The sequence below is a fragment of the Acanthopagrus latus genome, chromosome 1 (assembly GCF_904848185.1).
Source record: "Acanthopagrus latus isolate v.2019 chromosome 1, fAcaLat1.1, whole genome shotgun sequence".
In the NCBI taxonomy this organism is placed as follows: domain Eukaryota; kingdom Metazoa; phylum Chordata; class Actinopteri; order Spariformes; family Sparidae; genus Acanthopagrus; species Acanthopagrus latus.
This window is the reverse complement of record NC_051039.1, coordinates 31911099-31935034: the sequence shown is the minus strand read 5'-3', so window position 1 is coordinate 31935034 and position 23936 is coordinate 31911099. Positions and strand designations below refer to the sequence as shown.

The following is a 23936-nucleotide window of genomic DNA, read 5'->3' as shown; positions in this document are numbered from 1 at the left end:
TCCTGTAAGATGGTGGTTTCCCACTATCCTTCCACTTGTTAATAATGCATTGGACAGTTCTTAACCCAGTTTTAGTAGTTTCTGCAATCTCCTTAGATGTTTTCTCTGCTTGATGCGTGCCAATGATTTGACCCTTCTCAAACAAACAACTTTTCCACAACCACGGATGTGTCTTTAGACATGGTTGTTTGAGGAATGAGAAGCTACTCATTGCATAAAACACAACATTTTGGGAAACATTATCCATCAACTTTCCATCCGTGTCCCCCTCCATACCAGTCTCTGATTTCCTGAGGCTGGGTTAGTGTGAGACTTATGTTATCTAATTTATTTTCCTGCAGCTGGACGTTAGGCAGAGTTCTTATGCCAGCTCTCTTCCTGGGATAGTCATACCACTTCTACTGTCATTTTGTCTTGTAGGTTTAGCTTGTGGGTCAGAAGATGTTTTGTGCAGTGACAATCTCAAGGCCTTTTTCTTGGTCATTAGTAGGCCTTATACTTATTTCAGTTAGAAAAGTGAAAACAACAACTAAAAACATAAATGTAGTGATGTTTGAGGGAGCTACTAACTGCTGCATCTGCACATTGCTGCATCTATCATTTAAATTTATATATATATTTTTAATGTATTTTAAGATATATAGCTTATTTTTACTGCCATGTGAAAAGACACGTTTAATAAAACCATGACATTTTCATTATATTTCCCAAATAACATAAATAATTCCCTGTGGCTGGCCTTCAAGGCCATCAACTGAACAGCACCCATCTACCTCCAGACACTGGTCAGGCCACAGGCCCCGTGTGCTGAATGCCCTACATGTGAAATTTTAATGTAAATTTAAGTCTCCTATGAGCGTTCCCCTTTTTTCAATGTAAATGCAAAGACAAAGAGAAAGTGGAATTCTGTCAAGGAATACCCCCCCATCCACACACACACACACACCTCTTAGATTAGATTATACAATAAGTGATCCATCTGGATAGAGGGATAAGGGAGATGTAGAGATGAAAATACCCAGGAAGAAAGCTGCAGAGCAGGTCAAAAAGATTTGTATTGATTTTGTTTTGCACAACCAGTTAGAGAGTGAGAGAGAGAGAGAGAGAGAGAGAGAGACAGAGACAGTCCTCGGCCTTCCTGTCACCCTTCATCATCATCATCATTAGATTAAGTTCCATCATCTTCACCATATTTTCCATCAAAAAGATTACATCCATCCATTTGATTGATGCATTAGCCCCAAAGTTCACGTCATGGGAATCTAGATAAAGAATAGAGCACAGTAAATGTCTTCTTTTCACTAACTGATGGTTAGAAGTAGTAATGAGTTCAGGCATCACTGCAGCCAGCCCTCTTGATGGAGCCACATGGAGTGAACAATTATTATTACAGTTATAAACAACTACCAAACTGTTGTTGTTCTCTTGTTGCCAGTGCACAATTTAATTTAGCAAATATTATACAGCTGTACAAATTCAGCAAGGAGTGAGGTAATAGAATGGTCCTGTATGATTGGACTATGTGATTAAACATTTACGTTTGCTTAGGTAAGGTTGTGTCTTTCAGAGGTTTCTGACCACCAGAAACCTCTGAAAGACACAACCTTACCAATGGTCCAACGCTCAACAACACAATTTACTGGGGGGCAGGTTTCTGTTGAAGGCTGGATTTTTTGTTTTTAGTCATATGTCAGGGTGATATTGAGGTTTCTTTTTAATCTGGAACAAGAGCATTTCTGTTTTAACTTCAGCTTCCTATAGACAAATATTTTCAATTTGTTTGCTATTGTGGAGCCTCCAAGCATACAGATTATGTTGGCATTGGTGGCATTTAAAAAAAAAATGTTTAGAATCAGAATCAGAATCCTTTTATTGTCATTGCACAGTGCACAGCATCCAAGTATTCACACAACAGAAATGGAGTAAAATGCTATGCAGGCTCGAGGTGAAGTCTGAACAAATGAGTCTTGGATGTTTTTGCAGAAGAAGAGTGACTCTGCCGCCCTGACATTGGTTGGGAGTTTGTTCCACCACTGAGGCTCCAGAACAGAGAAGAGCTGTGACTTCACTGTGTGACCTTTGTTTTCTCTCACTGATGGGGGTACTCGGCTGGAGTGTGTGGTCAGCAAAAACAGATTGTATTCCTTCAGTTATTTACTGTGTTTAGGTAGTACTGCATAGGTGTTAGGGTCATTTGTGTCTTAACTGTAAACTAAGAAGTAAATGTGAAACAAACAAAAACATGGATGTTGTGACCAAAGTCTGTTGTTCAATGCAGGCAGGCTTATTAAAATCAAGAATAGGTTGAGATATAATCAGATAAATAACTCTCCTGATGATGAGGATGTTACAACGCCAGGCTCTGTGATGTACACATGCAATTCTTGGGTTCCTGACGTGTAATGTTCACAGCAAACAACAGGCGGCAGCATAGGAGCACAGGAGAGTACTGGAGGGACAGAAGAAGACTGCGTCATCATCGTCTTCGTCATCATCGTCGTCGTCGTTGTCATTGTTTTGGTCGAGAGCTTCTGCTGAAGACTGAATGACCGGTGACTATTCTGACAGAGCTGGTGTTAGGTGAATAACGAGGTAAGCTGTTTAGACTGAAACATGAAGCTGGAGCACCTCCACGTTCTGCCTCGAGCTCACTGTGAAACACCTCGTCATTTCCTGCAGCTTTTATCATCGATAAGTAACGTGGGGCATACTGTTGCTCTTCTGTCTACTTTAAATGGGTAACGTCGTCTGAAGTGCAACAGAGCGTCGTTATTGATAGGGGACGTGAAGTTGTAATGACTGCTTAACGTGTTTTGAACCGCTCCGCTTAGGAAGGAGAGGGACGGCGGACGGGAGTGACGGGCCTCAGGGCAGCTCCCCCCTCACTGCAGTATTTGGTGTAGTTAGCCGGGTTTTCTGAACTGAACAGTTTGTGGCTACAAGTTATGTGTGAGCACTGAAATACATGAACAACGTTTGAAAACTCGTAACAGTTTCACTGAGCTCCAGAACCGACCCTGCTGCTGCACTCCGAGCTGCTTTATTGTGAAAGATAAAACCGGACACAGTCACAGTCACACTCTGTCCATACATGATCACACAGCACACACTCACAACACACAACACACACAGCATACACACAACACTCACAACACACTCAGCACACACAACTCACACTGCACACACAGTACACATAACACGCAACTAACACTGCACACACAACACTCACAACACACACAACTCACACAGCACAAAACACTCACAACACACACAACTCACACAGCACAAAACACTCACAACACACAATTCACACAGCACACACAGCACAGAGCATGGTTTAATGCGACTGATTTTGTTTCAGAAGTAATTGACAGTAATGTCCATAGATAAAGAGGAAACATCTGGACTTTGGTTGTTTACCTTCCACCATATTTCAGTAATACTATAAAATGAAAAATCACCTACACAAATGTCCCTGGGATTGGAATTGGAAATTCTTTATTATCCTAAAGGGCCAATTATGTTCTGCAACAGTACGCAACACAAGCAGTAGACATCATCCTGAAATGACACAATAAATAGTGACACAATACAGTACAATATAATACAATACAATGGATACAGGAGGTCACCATAGAAATACTGTAAAGCTCTGAGAGGGCATCAGCACTTTTTTTAGTGAAATAGCAGCTCAGCCTCAACAAATGTCTGTTTGTATTGACCCTCCTCTGGAGAGTATACCTCCGCCTTGATGGCACAAGTGCAACTCCGCATAGCAAGGGTGATGAGGGTCTGCCAACATGGCCTTTACCCTTAGTCGCTCTGCTTCAATAGACATGGCCAAGATCTTACAAGTTAGTATTGATTAGTTAATTTAACAGCATTTGCTAGAGTAATTTTGCTCCCCATGCTAAGGTTACCAAACAAAGTGTTCATCGTGAAAGTTATCAGCATCTTGATAAAAGATGAATAAAACTATTTTGTCAGCAATTTGTCGACATCAAAAAACCTCAGCGTTCTCAAATAAAACAGTCTCTGGTTGGCATTTTTGTAGATGCAGTCAATAATCATTTAATCATCCAGGATGGTGCTGAGGTACCTGAGGTATTGATAAAAGTCTGCGCTGTAAAAGGCATCTTTGTACAAAAACATATCTCTTGTCTAAGAGACATTGAGTCATCACACCTTTTGATGACATTGTCCAAAACTTCCTGGCCCTGCAGGAAATAGTCACTGAATCATCGACAAACTTTTTTGTGTATCAGACATCAACAATGACAACTATTAGAGAAAGATGATAAGGAAACTATTGTCTTTTTGATATGCATAGATTTTCTAAATCAGAATTGTTAACATCCCCTCTGAATAAAATTATTTTTATTAGTGTTGTACAAAAAAACAACTCATCATACACCATGCTCTATTAAGCCCTGTGATCAGTGATGTAAGCTTACAGTACAATCTATGCGTGTTTGTATGTTGTAGATCAGTCAGCATGACAGCCAAGCACGGGCTGATAACTGATTCCTTCAAGGTGGTGAAGAAAGCAAGGAGAGGGGGTAAACGAGAGAAGACTCCTTCTCCTCCTCCACCACAGAGAGGTGACGAGTGTTTGTAGTGGTCATGTTTCAAATGTGTTTTGCATTGCACTTAATCTTTACTCTGTGGAACAGAAATTCATTGTTTGCAACATCACATCAGTCAAAACAACAAATACAAGCTCGGAAACCATCTAAAATATATTTCCAATTCATATTTTCAGATATATGTTTCATATTTTGATTGGTGTTTTCTTCAGTTCCAGGTCCATATGCGTATACCACATGAAATTCTTGATGTCATAGTATATCAACAATGCACTGTACTTACTTTGGAGATTACTGACAATGATTGGTTATTTGAATTATTTTGGTACTTATTTGTCGGAAAGAAGTGTTTTCGAAACAAAAAAGAATGTCTGATTTTTAATTTTTAATTGAATTTTATTTATATTGATTTCAGTTTAATATAACCAGTGTCAGACCAGTGTAAGAGTTCTTTAACACTAAATAGTTATTATTTGAATTGTGTCCTGGAGCAGAGGCTGAAACTGAAACGGTCCGAGAGAAGGAGCTGCAGAAGCTCAGACAGTTTGATCTGGACTGGAGATTTGGGCCTTGCACAGGTAACATTCCTACATATGCACACATTGATAAGTACAGTATCTGGTTTTGACTTAACAATATTATTCACTGGTTTGAATTGGTGTACAGGATGAGAATCTCTGAGTAGTCAAAATTGCTGTTGTTGCTTCAACAAGTAATTTCAAATATAGCACAGTTATAGCTTAGTTGATTCACAGTTCTCATTATAATATCTAGTTTTCCCTATGAACAGTGAATGCAGTGAGGACCAGTTTTACAATTTCAAGTGGTGTGTGCTAAATTAACTGTCCATAGTCCAAGAGTGGATCCTCATTGTTAGGGGTGTGATGATACAGTCACTCGCAAGAAATGAGACAATACACGTTATTGGGTTCACGAGTAGAAGACAAAACAGTGCGATATTTTAACACTAGTTCTAATTAAATGTCAGTGATTAAACATATGACTGGAAAAAGTAGTCTTTTACCAGATTTAAAGTCACAAAATGTAGAACCGTTTGGGTCCATTAAAAAATATATATATATTATCCATCCTGTGATGAATGTCACTTCAGTTCTTCTATCTGACTGACTATGAATTATCATATGCAGTAAAAGACACACACAGTATGTAAGCACTGTATAAGGTCTTGCCATTAACTCAACAGACAGTCTTCTCTCCTGTATGATTTGTTATGAGTCTCAGACCTTTTAACTGTGCATGTGAGAACTTCTAACCTCTCACTGAAGCTGTATGACCTTTTAACTAAACTCCTTTCCACAAATTGGAAATTAAAAATAAAAGGATGGTACGGATAGTATAGATAACAAAAATAGATAACACTAAGTGCAAACCATGATTAAGTGGTGGTGGCATCTTCTCTGCAAATTTTTGTGAAGCATCATGTTACAATGAGTAAAACTACCTCCACCGGTGTGGGGGCATTTTGGATACTGAAAGAATGACGGGGGTATTCAAAAAGATGGACATCCAATCTGCAGAACTTGCCAAAAAGAAGGTCTAACACTTCATGTTTACTTAATTATTTGATTAATACATGGTTTCTTTTTTTAAAAGACAGAAACAGTTAAAAATTAAAGCCAACAAAGAATTATTGTGAGGTCGAAATAAAACAAAACCTCTAATTAAAAATGCTCCTATGATTTATTTTTTAATGAAATAAATGCATTATAATCATGAAACCAGGATTTATCTATCAAAATATATAATTGTTGCATCCTTAATCACAACTACAACCAGCCTGAATTTTCATCAGATGACCTGAATAGCACTTTGCTGCTTATTGACAATTAACCTGCGCTGATCTTGCCTCTTTTTGTCTTTCTTGTACTAATGTAAATGGTCAAACAAATGAGTTGTGTTACCTCTGGTTGTGGCAACAGATGCAAGGCACTGTCGACACAGAACAGGTGTTTGGTCAATATCATCCTTCTTGTAACCGAAATATTTCCAGATAACTAACGTTGCTTTTCTTTTTGGTACCAAGTCGTCGTTTTTGGCAATTTTCTCTTGTTAGTTGCTCATTTTTCAAATTTGTTACCAGCGACTCACTCCATGTGCAGGGGCGTGGTCTGCTTGGCACACTGAGTAAGAACTGTGATTGGTGGATCGCTGCGCATGTCAGGTACCTTTGAAGTTAGAGGAGTTCATTCGTCTCCTACATGGCAGGCCCTGCAATGTGACTATTGCACATATGTACATCGCGATGACGATGCTCAGTATATCGTGCAGCTCTACACCGAATTATCTCCTCATATCACCTTTCTCTTTCAGGTATCAGCAGGATGCAGAGATGGGAGAGAGCAAAACTTCATGGTCTGAACCCACCTGAGGAGATCAGATGGCTGTTGTTGCAAACACACACTGACTCCGAGTACAGCCTGAGGTAACATACACACACACATACAGCATTTTTCCATTACATCTGCCGATCTGGCTCGACTCAGTTTGACTTGCTTTTCCATTACAACACGGCTACCTGCTTGAAGGTTTCTTTTCAACTGATGAGGTGCTCCTCTTCTCTGTGCAACATGTCAACACTATGATTACAACTCATGCTCGTGCTCATATAAGAACAGGTACATTGCAGTATCATTCATTATGACCCTGGGTTTTGTACAAATTCTAGTATAACTAGTTTTTTTCACCTTAACCCCAAATTGTATCAATACAGCTCACATATCAATGACCTCATACATGCATTATGTTAACTAAAAGGACACCAGTTATATTCAGGGTTGCAACAGTATGACATTTTCACTTAATGAATACCATCACAGACCGTATTTCACAATTATCATTTGTTACATGACCCTTAAAGGAAAGTTCAATCAAAAATGAAAATTCAGTCATTATCTGCTCACCCTTGTGCCAGTTGTAAGTCAGCAAAACAGATAAGGGGGCTATCATTTAAACACTGTGCATTCTGTATTTCTGCAGGAGAGCAAATAAATCAACTTGTAAATGTGTCAGTTTTGTGTGAACTCCACCGTTAAATATTATTCCCCTAATTCATCAGCTGAGATACCTGTCAGACTTGAGTGAACAGAAAAGATATCCAACTCTTGCTAAGGCTGAGTATTAAACCTTAATGCTTTCTTTGTATGACCTTAAGGTGTCCATAGTATCAATCAGTATCAGTGAAGAAAATTTCATTCAGAAATATTCTATGATTAGGCAACGTTCATTGATGGTTGACAATGTGGGAAGATATTCAGCCCTTAGCAGACGCTGCTTTTAGTTTGATTATAGATTGTCTCAGTTTGTTGGTAATGATTGTGTTCTTTGTCTTTCAGCCTATGGAGCGAATATCCTTTGTGAGGAAGCCACTGGAAGAAAAAGCGAAGAGCGTAAACACCAACAGAAGTCACAAATGTGTCTCAGAGAGATTTCCTTTCTATTCTTAACCTCATGATAAAGAGTTAAAATATCTAAAAGGAGGAATCTCTCCAACAGAACAAAATAGGAGCTTCACTTTTTCAGGAAGGAGAAAGGCAGATGTCACATCATGTACCTGTGGTTGTTTTGTGTATGCTCTATGATGTTGTCTGCTACGCAATAAGATTTTATTCAAGTTTTTGATAAAAGAAATCTCCCAAAACACTGTCTTGTGATGTTATATGGAGGGAGGGGCAGAGATGAGATGCTGCAGGAGATATAAATAACAGATTCACATTCACATTATTTACTCCCCTCTGGTATCTTCCATGGTCTGACCACTGAAATACATTTCCCTCTTTATTTATTTATTTATTTATTTATTTATTTATTTAATAAATTACCTAAGTTAACACTTTCTCTGTTTTAACCCTTCTCAGTGAGTGAGTTTGTGTGTGAGGGTGTTATGATACCAACAGAAGGTAATAGTGACATACATAATAGGTCCATGCTTGTGATTGACAGCTGGCAATAAATAAATAGTTATTTCCACAAGTGATAATATACATACATTATGTAGGTTTGTTAATATACCATATGTCCACAGAGAATTTTGTTGAAGAAAATCAAATTCTGGCCAACTATTCGTTTTAAGTGAAACATTGTAAAGGTTACAGTCATTTGAATGCGCTTAATTTCAAATACAGTGTTTTACAAATACAATATATTACTAGCGGCACAGCTCTCTGACAGATGGACACCAGGGGGAGGCGACATGAGACGAGAATACCCCTGACACCGGAAACCGCATCCAGCGCCCCTCCATTGGTCTGCACTGTCGTCAAACACTCATAACCCAGCGATGATTGGTTTGCGCGTTGATCCGTTGAGCGACAGCGGACGCACTACTCGTTGATTGGCTGAGAGTTCGCTAGCTGGGATCAGAGTCGGTTGTTTCTGTTGTGAATCTTACAATGGGCGGGATTTCAGGTGATTCTACGCGCTGATTTGTTAATGTGTTACGTCAGTCTGATTCTTGGGCCGCTCTTTGGTTTATTCCTACCATCGGGTTCCTACATTGGCAAATTCCGCTAATCATGTTCATTACAGTGCAGCACGGTCAAGGTAGGCACAGTTAGATGCGGTAGTCCAGGAAATTAGACGACCTGTATTTAAAATAAGAGCCTAAAAGCGGCTAATGTTAGAAGATTCACAGCTGTCAGCCACCCGTTGGTTGACTAATATAAAAAGAAATTTCCCAATATACCATGACTGAATCATTGTCATGAAACATATATTTGGAAGATTATGTCAAGTAGGATTTATTGAGGGTAAGTTTTTGCTTTGAAAGGTAGGAGAGGAAGTTGCACTGCGTGATATCTAACCTTGATAATATTGGCTGCTGAAGTCTGCAGGCTGAATATTACTGACCCCGCAGACAGTCCTGCAGCCAGGAGAAGAAGCGATAATACCGCTCTGTCTGGATAAACTGACATTGAAGCATATTTTCTGCAATATTTGCTTTAAGTACGCCTTAATTTATTTTTTACGGATAACATTTTTTTCGACTTGGGAAACGCATTCTGTCTCAATGGAAATGTCCTGATGATTTTCACTCATGAGCGGCTGTTATGGTAGAACTAAGAGAGATAACGCTTTAAAAACTATTTTTAAAGTATTTTTCGCTGCTTTCTTTTCGTTGCTGTTTGCGATTAAGTCCAATGCGTATGGTGCTGTGATATAACCCGTCTACCTAAATCTGAAGAGACAGTGGACATACAACACACGGGCACAGCAACCGCTCTGGTAAGCAACCTGTTCATCTCCGGAGGATTAACGTTGGACCGTAAAGCTAGCTGTTTGGCTAGCTAGGGAGGGAGCTACAGAGACATCCATGAAGCTATCTGCCAGTTTATGGCTCGAAGGCTTTACACTGGTGTGATTTTTCACACATGTATAACCAGTTAATTATGCAGCCTTATCACATCGCTTACAAACCTCATCAGGCGTGAGCAACATGTCATAGAAAATGTTCCGTTATGTCATCCATATAACCCAGGACTTAGCCGGGCCATTCGTAACAGCGACTAACTGATGCTATATAACGTTATCATTGCTAGCTATCGACAGATTTTACGTCAAACGTTGATCAAATGACCGGAAGTGTCATCATTATAGTTTCGTAGTCAACCCGTTTATTAACATGTTTGGCTCCTATGCAGAATGCAGGGTTGGTCGCCTTATACCGTATTTTGCAGATGGCAAAATTGGCGTCAGTGGCTGGGGCGAATTAATTATCTTAAGTAAAGGTCCATTTCTTCGAATCTGATTTAGGGCTTTTACGAATCATTGAGCATATGGTCCAGTTGCAAATTCGGCATTGACGATGTGCCATTAAGCACTTACAAAGGATTAAAAGTTTTTGAATTAGACCACATGATCATAGAGGTAGAAGGATGTTAGGAGAATAGCACGCACGGTATTTGTCACTGTTGTCATATTGCTAAAAAAGTGAAAACTCATTAGATATACGCCGAATTTACGGGGTGCTCCACCTGTTTTTAAAAGGCCTCATGCCTTGTTGGAACAGGTACCTCTGATCTGTCACGAGACAGGAGAGCGTTAAATTGTTTGATTTTTGAGTGGAGCTTGGAGCAATGTGAGCAAGTCTGAGGCCAAGCAGCCTTCCAGAGAAGCATTGCCGTAAATAACCTACAAATAAATAGAGTTTGATGTAACGCAACACAGGGAAGTGTTTTCTCAGAGCCAGCTCACACCCTGTGGATAATAATTCATGTCTCTTGGGCCTGTTTGACTCTGTGGGTTGCAGTTTGTGTGGTTGCTTGGCTATACAGTACATTTGATTCCCCAGTCAACTAATGCTGCAACAGTGTGTAATTTTGTATTGCAGGTGCCACAAAACACATTGAGGGAGGAGGCTGTCTTTCAAGTGTGGAAAATACTGACACGCCGCCTTTATTGAAAATAGCTCCAGTCAGTGTGCTCCGTCTCTGATATTTAGATAGGACCAATTAGAATGAGCATGAAGAAAATATTTTTTGTAAAAAATATTGACTTGTTTAATACAAAAATGACAGCACCTTCCATTTGTTTGATTGGAAATGAAGATAATTTTAAATGCTATGAACATTTTGAATTGAACTGCTTTGCTTTCAGCTGAGGGGGGGAGGGGGGGCGGGGTTGGAGATTGTGTCAGTTATGTACTGAAGAATCATATGGTTTACATTGATATTGATATTGCCTTGTCTTCCCTCTGCTGCTTTCTCCACAGTGATGGATAATGCTCATACTAAGACGGTGGAGGAGGTTTTGGGCTTTTTCAGTGTAAATGAGTCTACAGGTCTAAGCTGTGAGCAGCTGAAGAAGAACAGGGAGAAATGGGGACCCAACGGTACAAATGGAAATATTTTTATTTTCGCTATCTTCTATTTAAATGTCATACTGTGATGTTCACAATGGCTACAATTATTACTACTCCCACTGATTACCAACAGTATAATTAAGTAAACATATCCATGTAAGATATCACAGTAGAATTAATTCTGGGTAAAGGGGCACTGAATAGTTTTGGAGAAGAAATTAAAATTTTAATATTAACCAGGGATGTCCCGATCAGATCACGTGATCGGAAATAGGGCGATCACATGGTTTCAGACTCGATCGGAATCAGACGTTAAATACCGATCAGGTATCGGATATATATGGATTTTTATTCTCATTATTATTATTATTATTATTATTTTATCACCGTTATGAGGTGGTACTGAACCAGACGGTTCGACATCACTTTGGGCAGTGACACTTTTGGTTGAATTTTGAACGTGGACCCAAGCCCGATTTCCTTTTCTTTTTGTATGTCAGAGCACAATTTTTGGCAGAAAGCAGACTTGTGCGTAACGTTACTCTGGCAAACCTGTGGATGAAATGTCTGCAGTGTGGAAACAACTTAAATTAGAAAGCGAAAGTAGTCCAGCGGCGACATTTAACATCTGCAATACGACCGTTTCATTGGTGGGGGGGTTAACCAGCTCATTGCCATGGTAGAGGATCAGGGTTTTCTTCGTCATCTGGGGTTTTTGAATCCCCGGCATGTCCTACCATCTCGGCACTACATTACATTGACACCACTTTTGAGTTACATCGTGCCGGAATGTGCACTAATTTCGTGCGTCTCATACAGCAGAGCATGTAAATCAGGCAACCGAGGAGATGCTGAAGGCGTGTTATATAGACAAGCAAAGTGTCCACGTCATTTTACATGATGATATGAAGTTATATCATGATAAGTGGATGATATGGAGGTGCCAAGCGTGGGCTGCGTCTCACACACTTTAGCTGGCTGTACACGATGGTCTGCTGTCACAGTGCAGCGTCACAGACTCACCTGCTAACACAAGGAAGGTGGAGGCCAATGTTGGAATAGCATATGCAGAATAAGGAAGAGCCATATGAAAGTATATACTTTGTTTTAACAAAATAAAAACAACTATTAAGGAATGCAGGCACTTTTTTTCTTAATGCAGCTGTGTTATCCTGGAAAATATTAGTTAAGGCAGAGTATCGGATCGGGACTCAGTATCGGCAGATGCTAAATATTAAAGGACTCGGATCAGATCGGGGTAAAAACAAAACAACAACACAAAAAAAGTGGAATCGGGACATCCCTAATATTAACGATATTTATGAGGTAGTAATACAAACGTTTTCCATAAATGAATAAACAAGCTGTTCTCAGAGGAAAATGAGGTCCCAGATCAAGTTAGAAAGGTGGCAGGGCCCGCCAAATATAAACAAAGTAAAACAGTATCAGTCGTGTTTATTCAATTGTGAATACAAAGAGAGCTAAATTATTTAGTATGTTATTATTTAGTTAGGCAGACCTCTTCGGTCCCTTCACCTCTGTCCTTAAGTCCGTAGAGGCTGCTGAGCCCGGTTCTGTTGCTTGCTCGTCAGTCTCCGGTTCTTGGGCCTCATTTATAAAACTGTGTGGGAATTACATCAAAAGGTGAAGTACGGACAAAGCAAAGAAAGAACTTATGGTCAAAGAAGAATGGTGCACATCCTACACAAGGTTTTGCTTTATAACTAACAATCACCTGGAGAAGTGATGCATCTTTTCATGTACGTTTCATGTAATGCCCATTGTTGGCTTTTAATAGTCACTGAATTCATATTTATTCACACTTCCTGCATGACTCTGACCACAGAAAATACAAAGTGGCACCTCCACCACACTTCAACTGGTCAGCAGAGTAGAGTTAAGACAAAGAAGACTTGTTTTTATGTGACTTAAATTGGACACTGAAATATATTAATATGAGATTGGCCTGATTGTTCTGTACAACAACCAGGTGATAAAAATAAATGAAACTATCAACTCATATCTGAGGAAATATGAAAATTATATCGACTGAGATACTTTTCACTTGATTTTATATAAATGTAGTAAATTCTAACTGTTTCTGCTGCTTTACCCTTCTGCCATTAGAGTCGCAGTTGCTCAGTTTTCCAGTGAATGTGCATACGCATGGGTCAGAGTTTCTGTGGGGAGTTGCACTGTCAAGTTTGCTTTTTGGAAGTCTAAAACATTGCTTAGAAAGTGGCATATGCCTTCTTTTGTGCATTCGCAACACTTATAAATGAGGCCCCTGTTCCCCCAAACCTGAATGCCTCCTCCTCCCAATGGCCCAACGCAGTTGTGATAGTGATGCAATGTACATGTTGCCCTCTCACCATAGTTACATAATGCAGAAGCAAGTGATGAGGGGCGGAGTGGCTGACCATTCACTCAATTACAAGTCACTGTAACATGAAAGTGATTTTGAAGCTGTTATTTGGAGGTAAATTGTAACATAATATTGTTGTAATGGCTTCTACTGTGCTACAGCTGTATTAATGAAATGTTCAGTAAATCAGTGTACATTGATACACATGTACAGTGTTGTTACGTGCAGTGATATCCATTTTATATTCTGTTACCATAATTGAAATCTGTATTATGTTCAAGTATTAACAAACTCAATATCGATCTTCTAGTCCTGCTTCCAAAAACCAAACTCATATGCACCAAGTTCCTGCTGGAAGGATTAGTAACTGATCATTGCTCTGCATCATAGTGTATTAAAACACTGTTGGTGATATAACTGTGTTTTTCTTCTGCATCCTCTCTCTTTACTATCTACATTCTACCCTTTTCTTTACTCACAGAACTGCCTGCTGAAGAAGGTGAGCTTTCTATCAGTTTCATTGTACTGTTTCTGTCTCTGTTTTCTTTTGCTTTTTACTGCTGCTCATTGTGTTCCTTGGTGTCTTGATGCAGGGAAGTCACTGTGGGAGCTGGTCCTGGAACAGTTTGAGGACCTCTTAGTTCGAATCTTGCTGTTGGCTGCATGCATCTCCTTCGTAAGGAAACACAACTTTGTGCACAACCATGAGCAAACACATACACACTCACAAACACAAGTAATCACAGCCATCAACAAGTTTGTGATTTGTATGGACTGTGTGATTTGTACAAACTGCTGCATTAGTGTGACCCTGCTCCATAGACACAAATGAAAGGAGTGTCAGTAACACAGAGCCACAGTGACCACAAATGTTCACCTCTTCCTGTCTTTCACTCTGTCTCATAGACCCTGGCTTGGTTCGAAGAAGGGGAGGGGACAATCACAGCCTTTGTTGAACCTTTTGTCATCCTTCTCATCCTCATCGCCAATGCTATTGTCGGAGTATGGCAGGTAAACAAAGTGTTTGTAGGTTTTGTGGACCAACAATCATATCCTCATCAAGTCAAATTCTGAATACATTTACAAATATGAATGAGTCTTGAATTCTTTAAAGATTCCCTTCAGCTGCTGTAATCCTCACATTTTCCAAATGTGTTTTGGATGTTTTATAGCTAGAATGTAGCTAGGATTTAAACTCGACACATTTACCTGCTGTTGAGTGCTTGTGTCAGTGTCAGATTTCAGGTATTGGTAGCATCACCACAGCAGTATACAGATATTTACAGGGTACAAGAGTACTTGTCTTGTCTTGAGTTATTGTCCTGGCCAGCTGTAGCAGTCAGTGATTTTTCTGTCAGATTTTTTCAGAGAATATAAATTAATCCAAGAATGTGCTACTTTGGCTCTGATGTAGCTTCCTCTCACACAATGCCCCACCTACAACAATATCTGATCGGTCATATGTCAAAATGTATAGCCTTTTAACTCTGCAAAATGAATCTGCAAAGTAATTAATAATTAATTTAAAAGCCCAAACTGATCAACCATGACTATTGCTGTGCCGAGGGCTTGGATTTCACAATTAGATTATGATTCTTGTTGCCACAGTTTGATTCAGAATTGATTCTTGAATCAAATTTGATTCTTGATTCAATAAATTGATAGTTTCAGGCTCTTACTTTGTGACTGTTAAACAGTCTCTGGGTGAAGGTGCTTGAACTCATAACAAGGTACATTTTTTATTTTGGTAATTTGAATCCCAAAATTCGCCCAAGCACTTGTCGTCTTTGAAGATGAACTGCTAAATAAGGGATCAGACCTTCTCCATGGCTTTTCCAGGGTGCTACTTCCTGTGTTTACTGGGGGGGTCAAACAAGTGTTTGAAAATTATTTGTGTAAAAATCATGTCTATGTTTAAAGCTTCATGAGACTTGTACAACCTTGTCCAATATATTTTTCTCCAAATCCCTACAAAAGTGCAAAGTTAGCATGACCTGTTTTTGTTATTTTACAGTTATACTGAACCGACTCAGGGCTTGCATGCACTTTGTTATTGTCAGACTGTAAGTGTTGCTCACCAATAATATCTTGTTTATCCAATGTTGTTGAATTGACATTTAAAAATTCAAGCAGAGCCTGGATGCATTTGATCTGAGGCCCAGTCTACACATACATGGATATTTAAAAAAAATATATCTCCGTCAGGGTGAGCATTTCAACACTGTTTCAGAAAAGAATCTGGGTCCATACACCACACCTGAAAAGCAAATCTCATGTCCATTCATGCACACTGGGTATGAACATGCAGTTATGAGCTGGAATCTGTGGTCTGTGGTCAGTAGCTACACTACAGAAAACACTATGAATGAGGCAGGGGAATGTGACGGCTCTTCGGTGAATCTTTTTGGATAATGCTGTTTTGTTGGCAGCTGTTTTTGTCTCTCTTTTCTGTCTTTGTATAATCAGTGTTCATTGTGTCTTTCTAAATATTTCATCAAACAATATAATATCAATTCAGTCACCATACAAACTATAATCCTCCAATATCATAACACAATACTCTGAGTTCACATTTGCCAGTGATGCTACAAACACTGATAAATGTGTGTATCTGCGGCAGCGTTCCCAAAAAAATTCATTTCTGCCCATTAGACGTGAACACTGAAAACTGTTTCTGAATATCTCCACTCTGACTAGAGTTTTCCAAAAGCTACATCATTCAATGATCTGAAGCGACGTTTACATGAGTATGGAAGGCCAAAATAATAAAGATTAAGTTATAAGAAATACCCGTATACATAAGGACAGGGCCTGAGACTGATCTGTCATAGGGAGGCTGTGTGTGTATGTGTGTGTGCTAGGAATGGGAAAAATAGGTAAATTCAACATTGATCCTCCAAACTACTTAACTTACAGCAGCATTATGTAGAAATGTACTGTGGTAAATACTAATCCCAGGTCTGTTTGTCAGACATAACATAGATGCTAACTAGAAACAAAACTCATGTGGACTTAACAATGTTATGTGCTGAAAACATGTATGTTGAAATGTTCATGTGTGACAGAGACACCATTCACTCTGTTACAAGACACCGTACCATCAACACGACTCTGACCTGCTATTATGAGGTAAAATGTTTAGATAATGTTGCTTTAAATTCACAAGATGCTCTAAATGGACTCTTAGCTGATTTGACTGCTTGTCTGGTCCACTTTATTTAACATGATGAAGACATTTTTGGGAGAGGAGCTGGAGTCTAGCGAGGTTATCTGGATCTATACAAGTTATTGGTCGCCATCATTGCTTACAACCTGTATCATATTGACCCTGACAAAACCATATTGTCCTATCCCCTAACTGTGATCAGATCTGCCACACCACAGCTGGTGGTAGTGTGGCTCACACTGTGGTCAGGTCTTAGGTAAGTCTAAACTTAATCTGTACAACATGCCACCATTGGTACTGCTGAAAGTGCCCGGTTTAGCAAGACCTCATGTTTAATAACACCTTTCACTTCCTGTCCCCCCTTTCCTCCTGTCTTTGTGTTAACATGAAGGCAACCACACTGAGTGGGATTTTTCCCTGAACATTCCTAACCTCACCATCATTGTAAGAAGCTCAACTAATATTTTTCGTTGTCTTCCAGGAGCGTAATGCAGAGAATGCCATTGAGGCTCTAAAGGAGTACGAGCCAGAGATGGGCAAGGTGTACCGACAGGACAAGAAGAGTGTTCAGAGAGTCAGAGCCCGGGACATCGTTCCTGGAGACATTGTGGAAGTCGCTGGTGAGAAGACAAATACCACTAACTTCATCACACACGTAATGGTAGTCGAATGTGATAACAAAATCCACGTCCACCAGAGACCATGTAAAATCAGCTGTTTCATGAATTTTACCTCAAAGTCTGTGAGTGTGATCATACGCACCATCTGTAGGCTTAAAATGTCACTTGGAAAAGTGCAGGCCTTCAAATGATAAAGCAGGTTTATGTCTTGTAGGGACTGCATTGGTGATATTACATAATGGAAAAAACAGCCATAGAACCCTTTTAAAAAGAAGCCCTTCATTACAATCCATAAACGATATTTAGGTGAAATTATATTCATTTACATGTTGACTGTCCAATTCCACTCAGCACCGCAGTCCAGCCTCTCTCTTTATGTCCTGGAACTTCTGTAAAGTCAACTGGTTCTAGTTTCAAAATTCTCTGTGTTGCCACAGTAATTAACCTTGATCCATGTCTCAAACTGTGCTGTGTATGGTCCTTGAATTTGAGGGAACTGGACCTTGAAAGTTCTGGATATGCTGCCTGAACGGCTGTCCACACCAAGAACAATCACTATAACAATTAAAGCTGCAAGCAGCGATGAACGGGCCCTCGCAGTCCACACGTGTCGGGGCATGTTGCTGTTGGGGCATGCTGCTGTTGTGGCATGCTGACATCGGGACTTGTTCATGCAACACTTTCCACTGAGGAAGTGGACCATTTATAATTTGGTGGCTTTCTCCTGCTGTGGTGAAATAATGTATGCATGTTCAGGTAGTGAAGCTGGAAAGTAAGAGGGCTGAAACAGTTTAAAAGGGTGAACAGTTCAAAAGCTGAACAGTCCCTCCAGCTGAACATAAAGCTGAATGTACGACGACACTGAAAAGGCAGAAAGATGAATGTTCGAAAAAGCTGAAAAGGTACAAAAGCTGAAAAGTAAAACGGCTAAAAGAGCTTAAAAAGGTATACAGTTTCTCTGGCTGCACATATGCTGGAGCAGTAAAAGATCCAAAGTTGAAAACGTCCCCATAAGGATGAATAGGAAAACGCCTCCCAAACACCTGCCATTTTTGAAAAAAATGTAATGGTCATCGCCAAAATATTTATATAATGAGTAACAGGAGACGTTGCTGAACTCTGTGATGTCTTTTTTTTATTTCTGGAGAGTGAAAAATGAGGGCACCACAGTGAGAGACAAAACAAGTACTGACTGCTCTCCTCCGGAAACTTAGGCTCAAAATTAACATTGCGGCTTATGGGGGAATTGCTTGAGTGCTTGTCGCGCCAGGGCCCCCTCAGCCAAAACTGTAAGTCTTATATCTGAAATAAGACCATCACCTGAAAGCCAACAAGATTTCCTACATTTCTATGTATATTTTGTCTACATGAAGTAAAGGACGTGAGATCCAAATCAGGCTAAACAGAATTTTGTCTCCAGTTCTTCTAGCTGCTCTCCACTCTAGTGATGATGTCACGCTCTCTAGCTCACGCAATACACACCCATTATAAAATCAGAAGATGAACTACAAATCTTTAACACTAAAACTGTGATGATTTCAAAACGGTAAAAGATTTTGAAAAGCTGAATACATGCCCAATAGTTCAACGTCTTCTGACTCTTTAAAAGGTGGAATGGTATCTGTAGCTCAAAGCATGAAGCACAAGAAGAGGTTGAAATTCGCTGAGTTTTGAAGAGGATTTTAAGATTTTCCCATTTACTTTCCATTCAAACTAATGAGACTGCGGCCAGATCGCCACCTATTGGACGATTTGCACCAAAGTTTGCACAAAGCCTCATCAGTCCATGGAACACAATTATGAATATTTACATGATAATCAGACAGTATTTTGTTAAGATGTGCAAGATTGTCTGCTTTCAACACAGTATGCAGGAATTTGTTGTTTTATATTTTGGGTGTTTTTTATGGTGTTTTATGGTTATCAAAATTCTTTTGATAACTTTTTGTCAGGAGGGTCCACAGATGCTTCACGCAAAGTTTGGTGCAAATCACTCAAATTGCCTAGGAGGAGTTCGAAAAGTATGTTTTTCAATTAAAGAGCGCCACCTTGTGGCCATCGCCTAAAGTTTTACACTGGGCCTCACGGGCTCATGGGGAAGTAGGTTTTTGAAATTTGCAACGTAGCGAAAAAAAACGTAGGCGCAAATAGACGTGGCCTATACCACGAGACTCAGCACAATTCACTGAATGTGTGCATATAAGGCTTTGAAATGTGCGACAAAGTATATGGGAGTTATTAGCCAAAATGCACTTCCTTAATAACAGCACCACCTAGTGGTGGAAATTCAGAGTTCCAAGTTTGGTGAGTTTTGGGGTATGTTCAGGCAGTGAAAAATGCAATCATTTGGGACAAAGAAAAAAAAAGTAAAAGAATAATTTGAAAAACAATAGAGTCCTTGCATGTTCCCTGCTCAGGCTGCGGCAGGCTGCGGCAGGCTGCAGCCTTGATGCCTCACGGCGAAAGAAGGAAAAAAATGGTTTCCATCATCACGGCCACCATGTATGACCTAGCGGAAAGATTTCTATAACTTTTGATCTTCAAGGCATGAAGGTGACACTGAGTTAATGTGAAAACTGTGGTGTTTAATCTCTAGGACAAGATAGTTTTCAAAAGAGGCATAAAATGGCGTTTAACAACAAAGTGGACGACTTCCTGTTGCACTGACAGTATGGGTCCAGGAGAGTTTTTTGTGCATCTGCTCATGACAAATATGCACACCGAATTTCGTTCCTGTATCTGCAGGTAGGAGGTGGGGCATTACATTATGATGTTTTTTGTCTGACTTCCTGTGTCTAGTGGGTGGTGCTATGATGATGACACAGTTTTGATGCACATATATATTAAGGGTGACTCCCTCTACATTCCTGACTGATTTGGTGTAAAAGGGGAATTGTATGTTGAAGTTACAAGGACTTGATGCTTTATGGTCAAGGATTTAAATTGACAGCACCACCATGGCCAGCAGGTATGACGTAAGCGAAAGCTTTTAACAGGTTTTCATTCTTAAAGGTCTGAAGATGATACTGACTGACTGGGAAGTCTGTTGTGTTAAATCTGTTGGAGGATGTCATTACAGTGCGAGGATTGGAAATATTTCAAAATGGCTGACTTAGTATTGATGCTGAGACGTATTTGGGGCGACACCGTCTACATGTATGTGCAATTTGGTGTAGATGGGAAATTGTATGTTGAAGTTATAAAGACTTGATGCTTCACGGCAAAGGAAAAAAAATGGTCCACCGTCACGCCCACCAGGTATGACGTAGCCGAAAGATTTCAATAACTTTTCATCTTCAAGGCATGAAGATGATACTGAGTGAGTGTGAAGACTGTGCTTTTTAAGCTCTAGGACAATATAGTTTTCAAAGTAGGCATGAATTTGGGAAAAATGGCAGCACACATCAAAATGGCCGACTTCCTGTTGGAGTGATGGTATTGGTCTCCCAGATTTTTTTGTGTACCTGCTCATGATGAATCTGCGTAACGAATTTTGTTCATCTATGCTCATGTGGAAGGCAGGCAACAACAATAGGGGGCGCTGCAGAGCCTGCAGGTCACACCCATGCCCAGTGACATTTAATTATCACATTTTTCGCCGGATGTGAAGTATATTCCAAATTTGGTGAGTTTTGGGGTATGTTCAGGCTTCCAAAACAGCAGTTAAACCGCAGAAGAATAATTCTTTCTCTTTCAATTACAATAGGTCTCACAGGTCTGCGACCTGCTCGGGCCCTGATAACTATAACTCCAGGGTGCTGCTTATCTCAGTTGGTAGTACGAGCGTCCCATGTGCCGAGGCTCACTCCCCCTCTCTTACCCTGTTTCCTGTCACTCTCTTCAGGCTATACTGTCAATAAAAAGCCAGAAAGGCCAAAATAAATAAATGGATAAAAACTCCAAAGTGGAGGGTGGAATCCACACAATAACTATAATGACAGTGGCGGGCAATCGTTGGGATCACATGATTTAACCTTCAACCTTTTATGTAAATTAATTGATGGAATTTAGGGTTAGGGTCATACTTTAAGGTGGTCTAGATTATTTAGATAATTCATTAAATGCTCATATCACAAGTATTTGGCTGCAATTGAGACTTATAAAAGGTAATTTTAACTGAGATATTGTGCCAAATGGTCTTACTGATGTCCACTTTGAAGATCACCAGGATAATTGATGTTGACTCATAAGAAAGTATGAATAAAGTGAGTCTTTGAAAACAACAGCTCTCATGATGGACTGATGGATTCTCCCAACTATTCTCATCTTTGAGAATTCCATGAAACCATATATTTGTTTGTTTGTTTGTTGTTTTGTTTTTCTGTGCAACATACAGCAGTAATCAATATGCATGTTCCTAACCTGCCAGCCCAGCTGGAGTGTGTGTGTGTGTTTGGTGCTACTGTTCTCAGAACATGATCAGTCATTAGTGTGTATGCCCACATTGTTATAGTGAAGGTTCTGGGTTTGGACAACCCGTGCACATCCTGTCTGTAGTACTGTGCTGAGCTTGGAAAGAACACTGTATGTAAGCACAGTGCATGTTTGTTTATATAAGGTTGAAATAACACTGTGGCATCTTTGTTTAGTCGTTCCTAGCATTCATCTTAATCTGCATGCCTGCTGCTGCTTCTCTGCCCTCTCCTCTGGCTGTTATCGTCATGGAAACCCAGTGAGAGGCCCACGAGGTCTTCATGGAAAATATTTGATTCGAGTGCTTCTTGAAGCTGCACTCTCAAAAGGTTTTGAAATATAGATTCATGAGAGCTAAAACACATGTCAAGTATCATAGCTTATGAAGCAATTAAAGCTGTTTGAACTGCATGTTAATGATATATGTGACATTTAAAGTGATGGCCTTCTTCATCCACTTGCAGTGTTAAGTACAGCTGTATTTTATCAAGTGTTTTTGAGTGTTAGAGTGCATTTAGTGCATTTAGAGTTGAAGATGCTTTTGACTGGACCTCATCCTGTTGGTCCACTCGCATTCTCAACGTTTAACAGCGGAAATGACTCATGTGAAAATGTTTGAGTAAACACATGGAGGTCAGTTGTATTCACAGTTAGTCTGTCCAGCTGGGTTGTATGAACACTGTCAGCTGTAGTAACAGCCTACACACACACACACACGCACACACACACACACACACACACACACACACACACACACACACACACACACACACACACAAACATGACCTTGACCCAGAAAGAAAACGGTTGAATCCTCCAGATGCCCACTACTATTTCAGGCTGCTCAGAGAAAGGAAACAGGGTTAAGAGTGTGTGTGTTTCTAGTGTGTAGCAAAAGTATTCCACTTGCAAAGCATGGGAATTCAGTAACACTAATCAGAGCTGAAACAAAGTGACAGATCTAGAAACTGTGTTTAGTCACTTTTATTTATACATTCTCTTTCTGACTAGGGATGTATACCGTGGACCGGTACTTTTTGGCACCAGCTCCTCATTGGGTTGGTACCAGGGTACCGTTAAGATTCTGGACAAATGGTACTGTTATAGGTACTTTTAACTTTTAACTTTTACTTTTTATGATTTTTAGCCGATTTTTGACATGGATGGTTTTTGAAGTGTGCCCAACCATAATGACTATAAACTTAACAAACTCTGTGACTTCACTTCGCAGAAACGAAACGTGGTGCCGCTGCTTCGGTTCTGCAGTCTTTAGCGCTAGCTGGGCTCCTAACTTTACTGGCTTTGTTACAGCAATCAGACACACTGCACTCCTTTAGCTTCATGCTATGCATGCGCTCCAAGTGTTTGGTGATGTTGCTTACCCGAAATTTCCACTGGATACCGTCCGCTGCATTACGGCTCCGATCCGGCTTTGCTCCGCCATCCACCGTCTGCTAAACCCCACTGGTTGGTTTTGATACCGCAGTAACGTTACGGCAGACAGGTGCTGTGGAGGCCAAGGACTTTCTGCGATAATCACATAATCACTCGCGACCGCAGTTATAGGTATGTGTTTTAAAAACAACAACAGGAAGTGTTCCCCACCGAAGGACATTAGAAGAACTTGTGTTTTTCTCCTTTTTGAGATTTGTGTGCTGGTGTCAACAAGGAGTGTTTTATTTTGAAAATAACCAGATGTTATATGGTTATTTCTGTGCTTGACTTCCTGTCTGCTCGGTGCTAAATTCAGCTGACTTGCTGCGTCGTGCTCCGGCATCCTCCAGATTTTTATATCCGGTCCTGGTCCTGGTTATGTATTCGGGAGTATTTTGTAATTGCATAGTTTCTGTTCTGTTGAAACTTGTTATTACCTTGTGGTAATAAAAACAAGGTTGAATCTTTTGACATTTTGTCAAGTCTTTATTTTTTTTTAACTCAAATTACATGTTGTAGTATCGATAAGAGTATC

General features: G+C 39.9%; 2 protein-coding genes across 8 annotated transcripts in view; both read left to right on the top strand.

Moving 5' to 3' along the window:
• The first annotated feature begins 2435 nt into the window (after positions 1-2435).
• On the top strand, positions 2436-8246 carry pold4 (DNA polymerase delta 4, accessory subunit). Its single transcript, XM_037103034.1, has 5 exons — positions 2436-2592; positions 4486-4601; positions 5081-5164; positions 6918-7029; positions 7940-8246. Exons 2-5 carry the CDS (start codon positions 4496-4498, stop codon positions 7962-7964), a joined length of 327 nt encoding a protein of 108 aa, XP_036958929.1. The 5' UTR covers positions 2436-2592; positions 4486-4495; the 3' UTR covers positions 7965-8246.
• Positions 8247-8938: 692 nt separating this feature from the next.
• Positions 8939-23936, top strand: part of si:dkey-28b4.8 (sarcoplasmic/endoplasmic reticulum calcium ATPase 2) — a 43582-nt gene continuing 28584 nt past the window's right edge. Inside the window, exons 1-7 of one of the 7 annotated variants that reach the window (XM_037107269.1) lie at positions 9115-9146; positions 9739-9827; positions 11314-11433; positions 14250-14267; positions 14362-14444; positions 14675-14779; positions 17416-17554. In XM_037107269.1, coding sequence (XP_036963164.1) covers positions 11316-11433; positions 14250-14267; positions 14362-14444; positions 14675-14779; positions 17416-17554 — 463 coding nt within the window. In that variant the 5' untranslated portion in view covers positions 9115-9146; positions 9739-9827; positions 11314-11315. Of the gene's footprint in view, positions 9012-9045; positions 9147-9231; positions 9353-9426; positions 9828-9920; positions 9958-10935; positions 11016-11313; positions 11434-14249; positions 14268-14361; positions 14445-14674; positions 14780-17415; positions 17555-23936 lie in introns of those variants that run through there. The other 6 variants (XM_037107277.1, XM_037107241.1, XM_037107223.1 and 3 more) reach the window with 6 other exon arrangements.

Excerpts from the sequence above, each read along its gene's own strand:
- pold4 (XM_037103034.1), top strand. The coding sequence starts at position 4,496 with ATGACAGCCAAGCACGGGCTGATAACTGATTCCTTCAAGGTGGTGAAG. Across the intron at positions 4,602-5,080 it reads TCCTCCTCCACCACAGAGAG|AGGCTGAAACTGAAACGGTC; the intron begins GTGACGAGTGTT and ends GTCCTGGAGCAG. Across the intron at positions 5,165-6,917 it reads GAGATTTGGGCCTTGCACAG|GTATCAGCAGGATGCAGAGA; the intron begins GTAACATTCCTA and ends TTTCTCTTTCAG.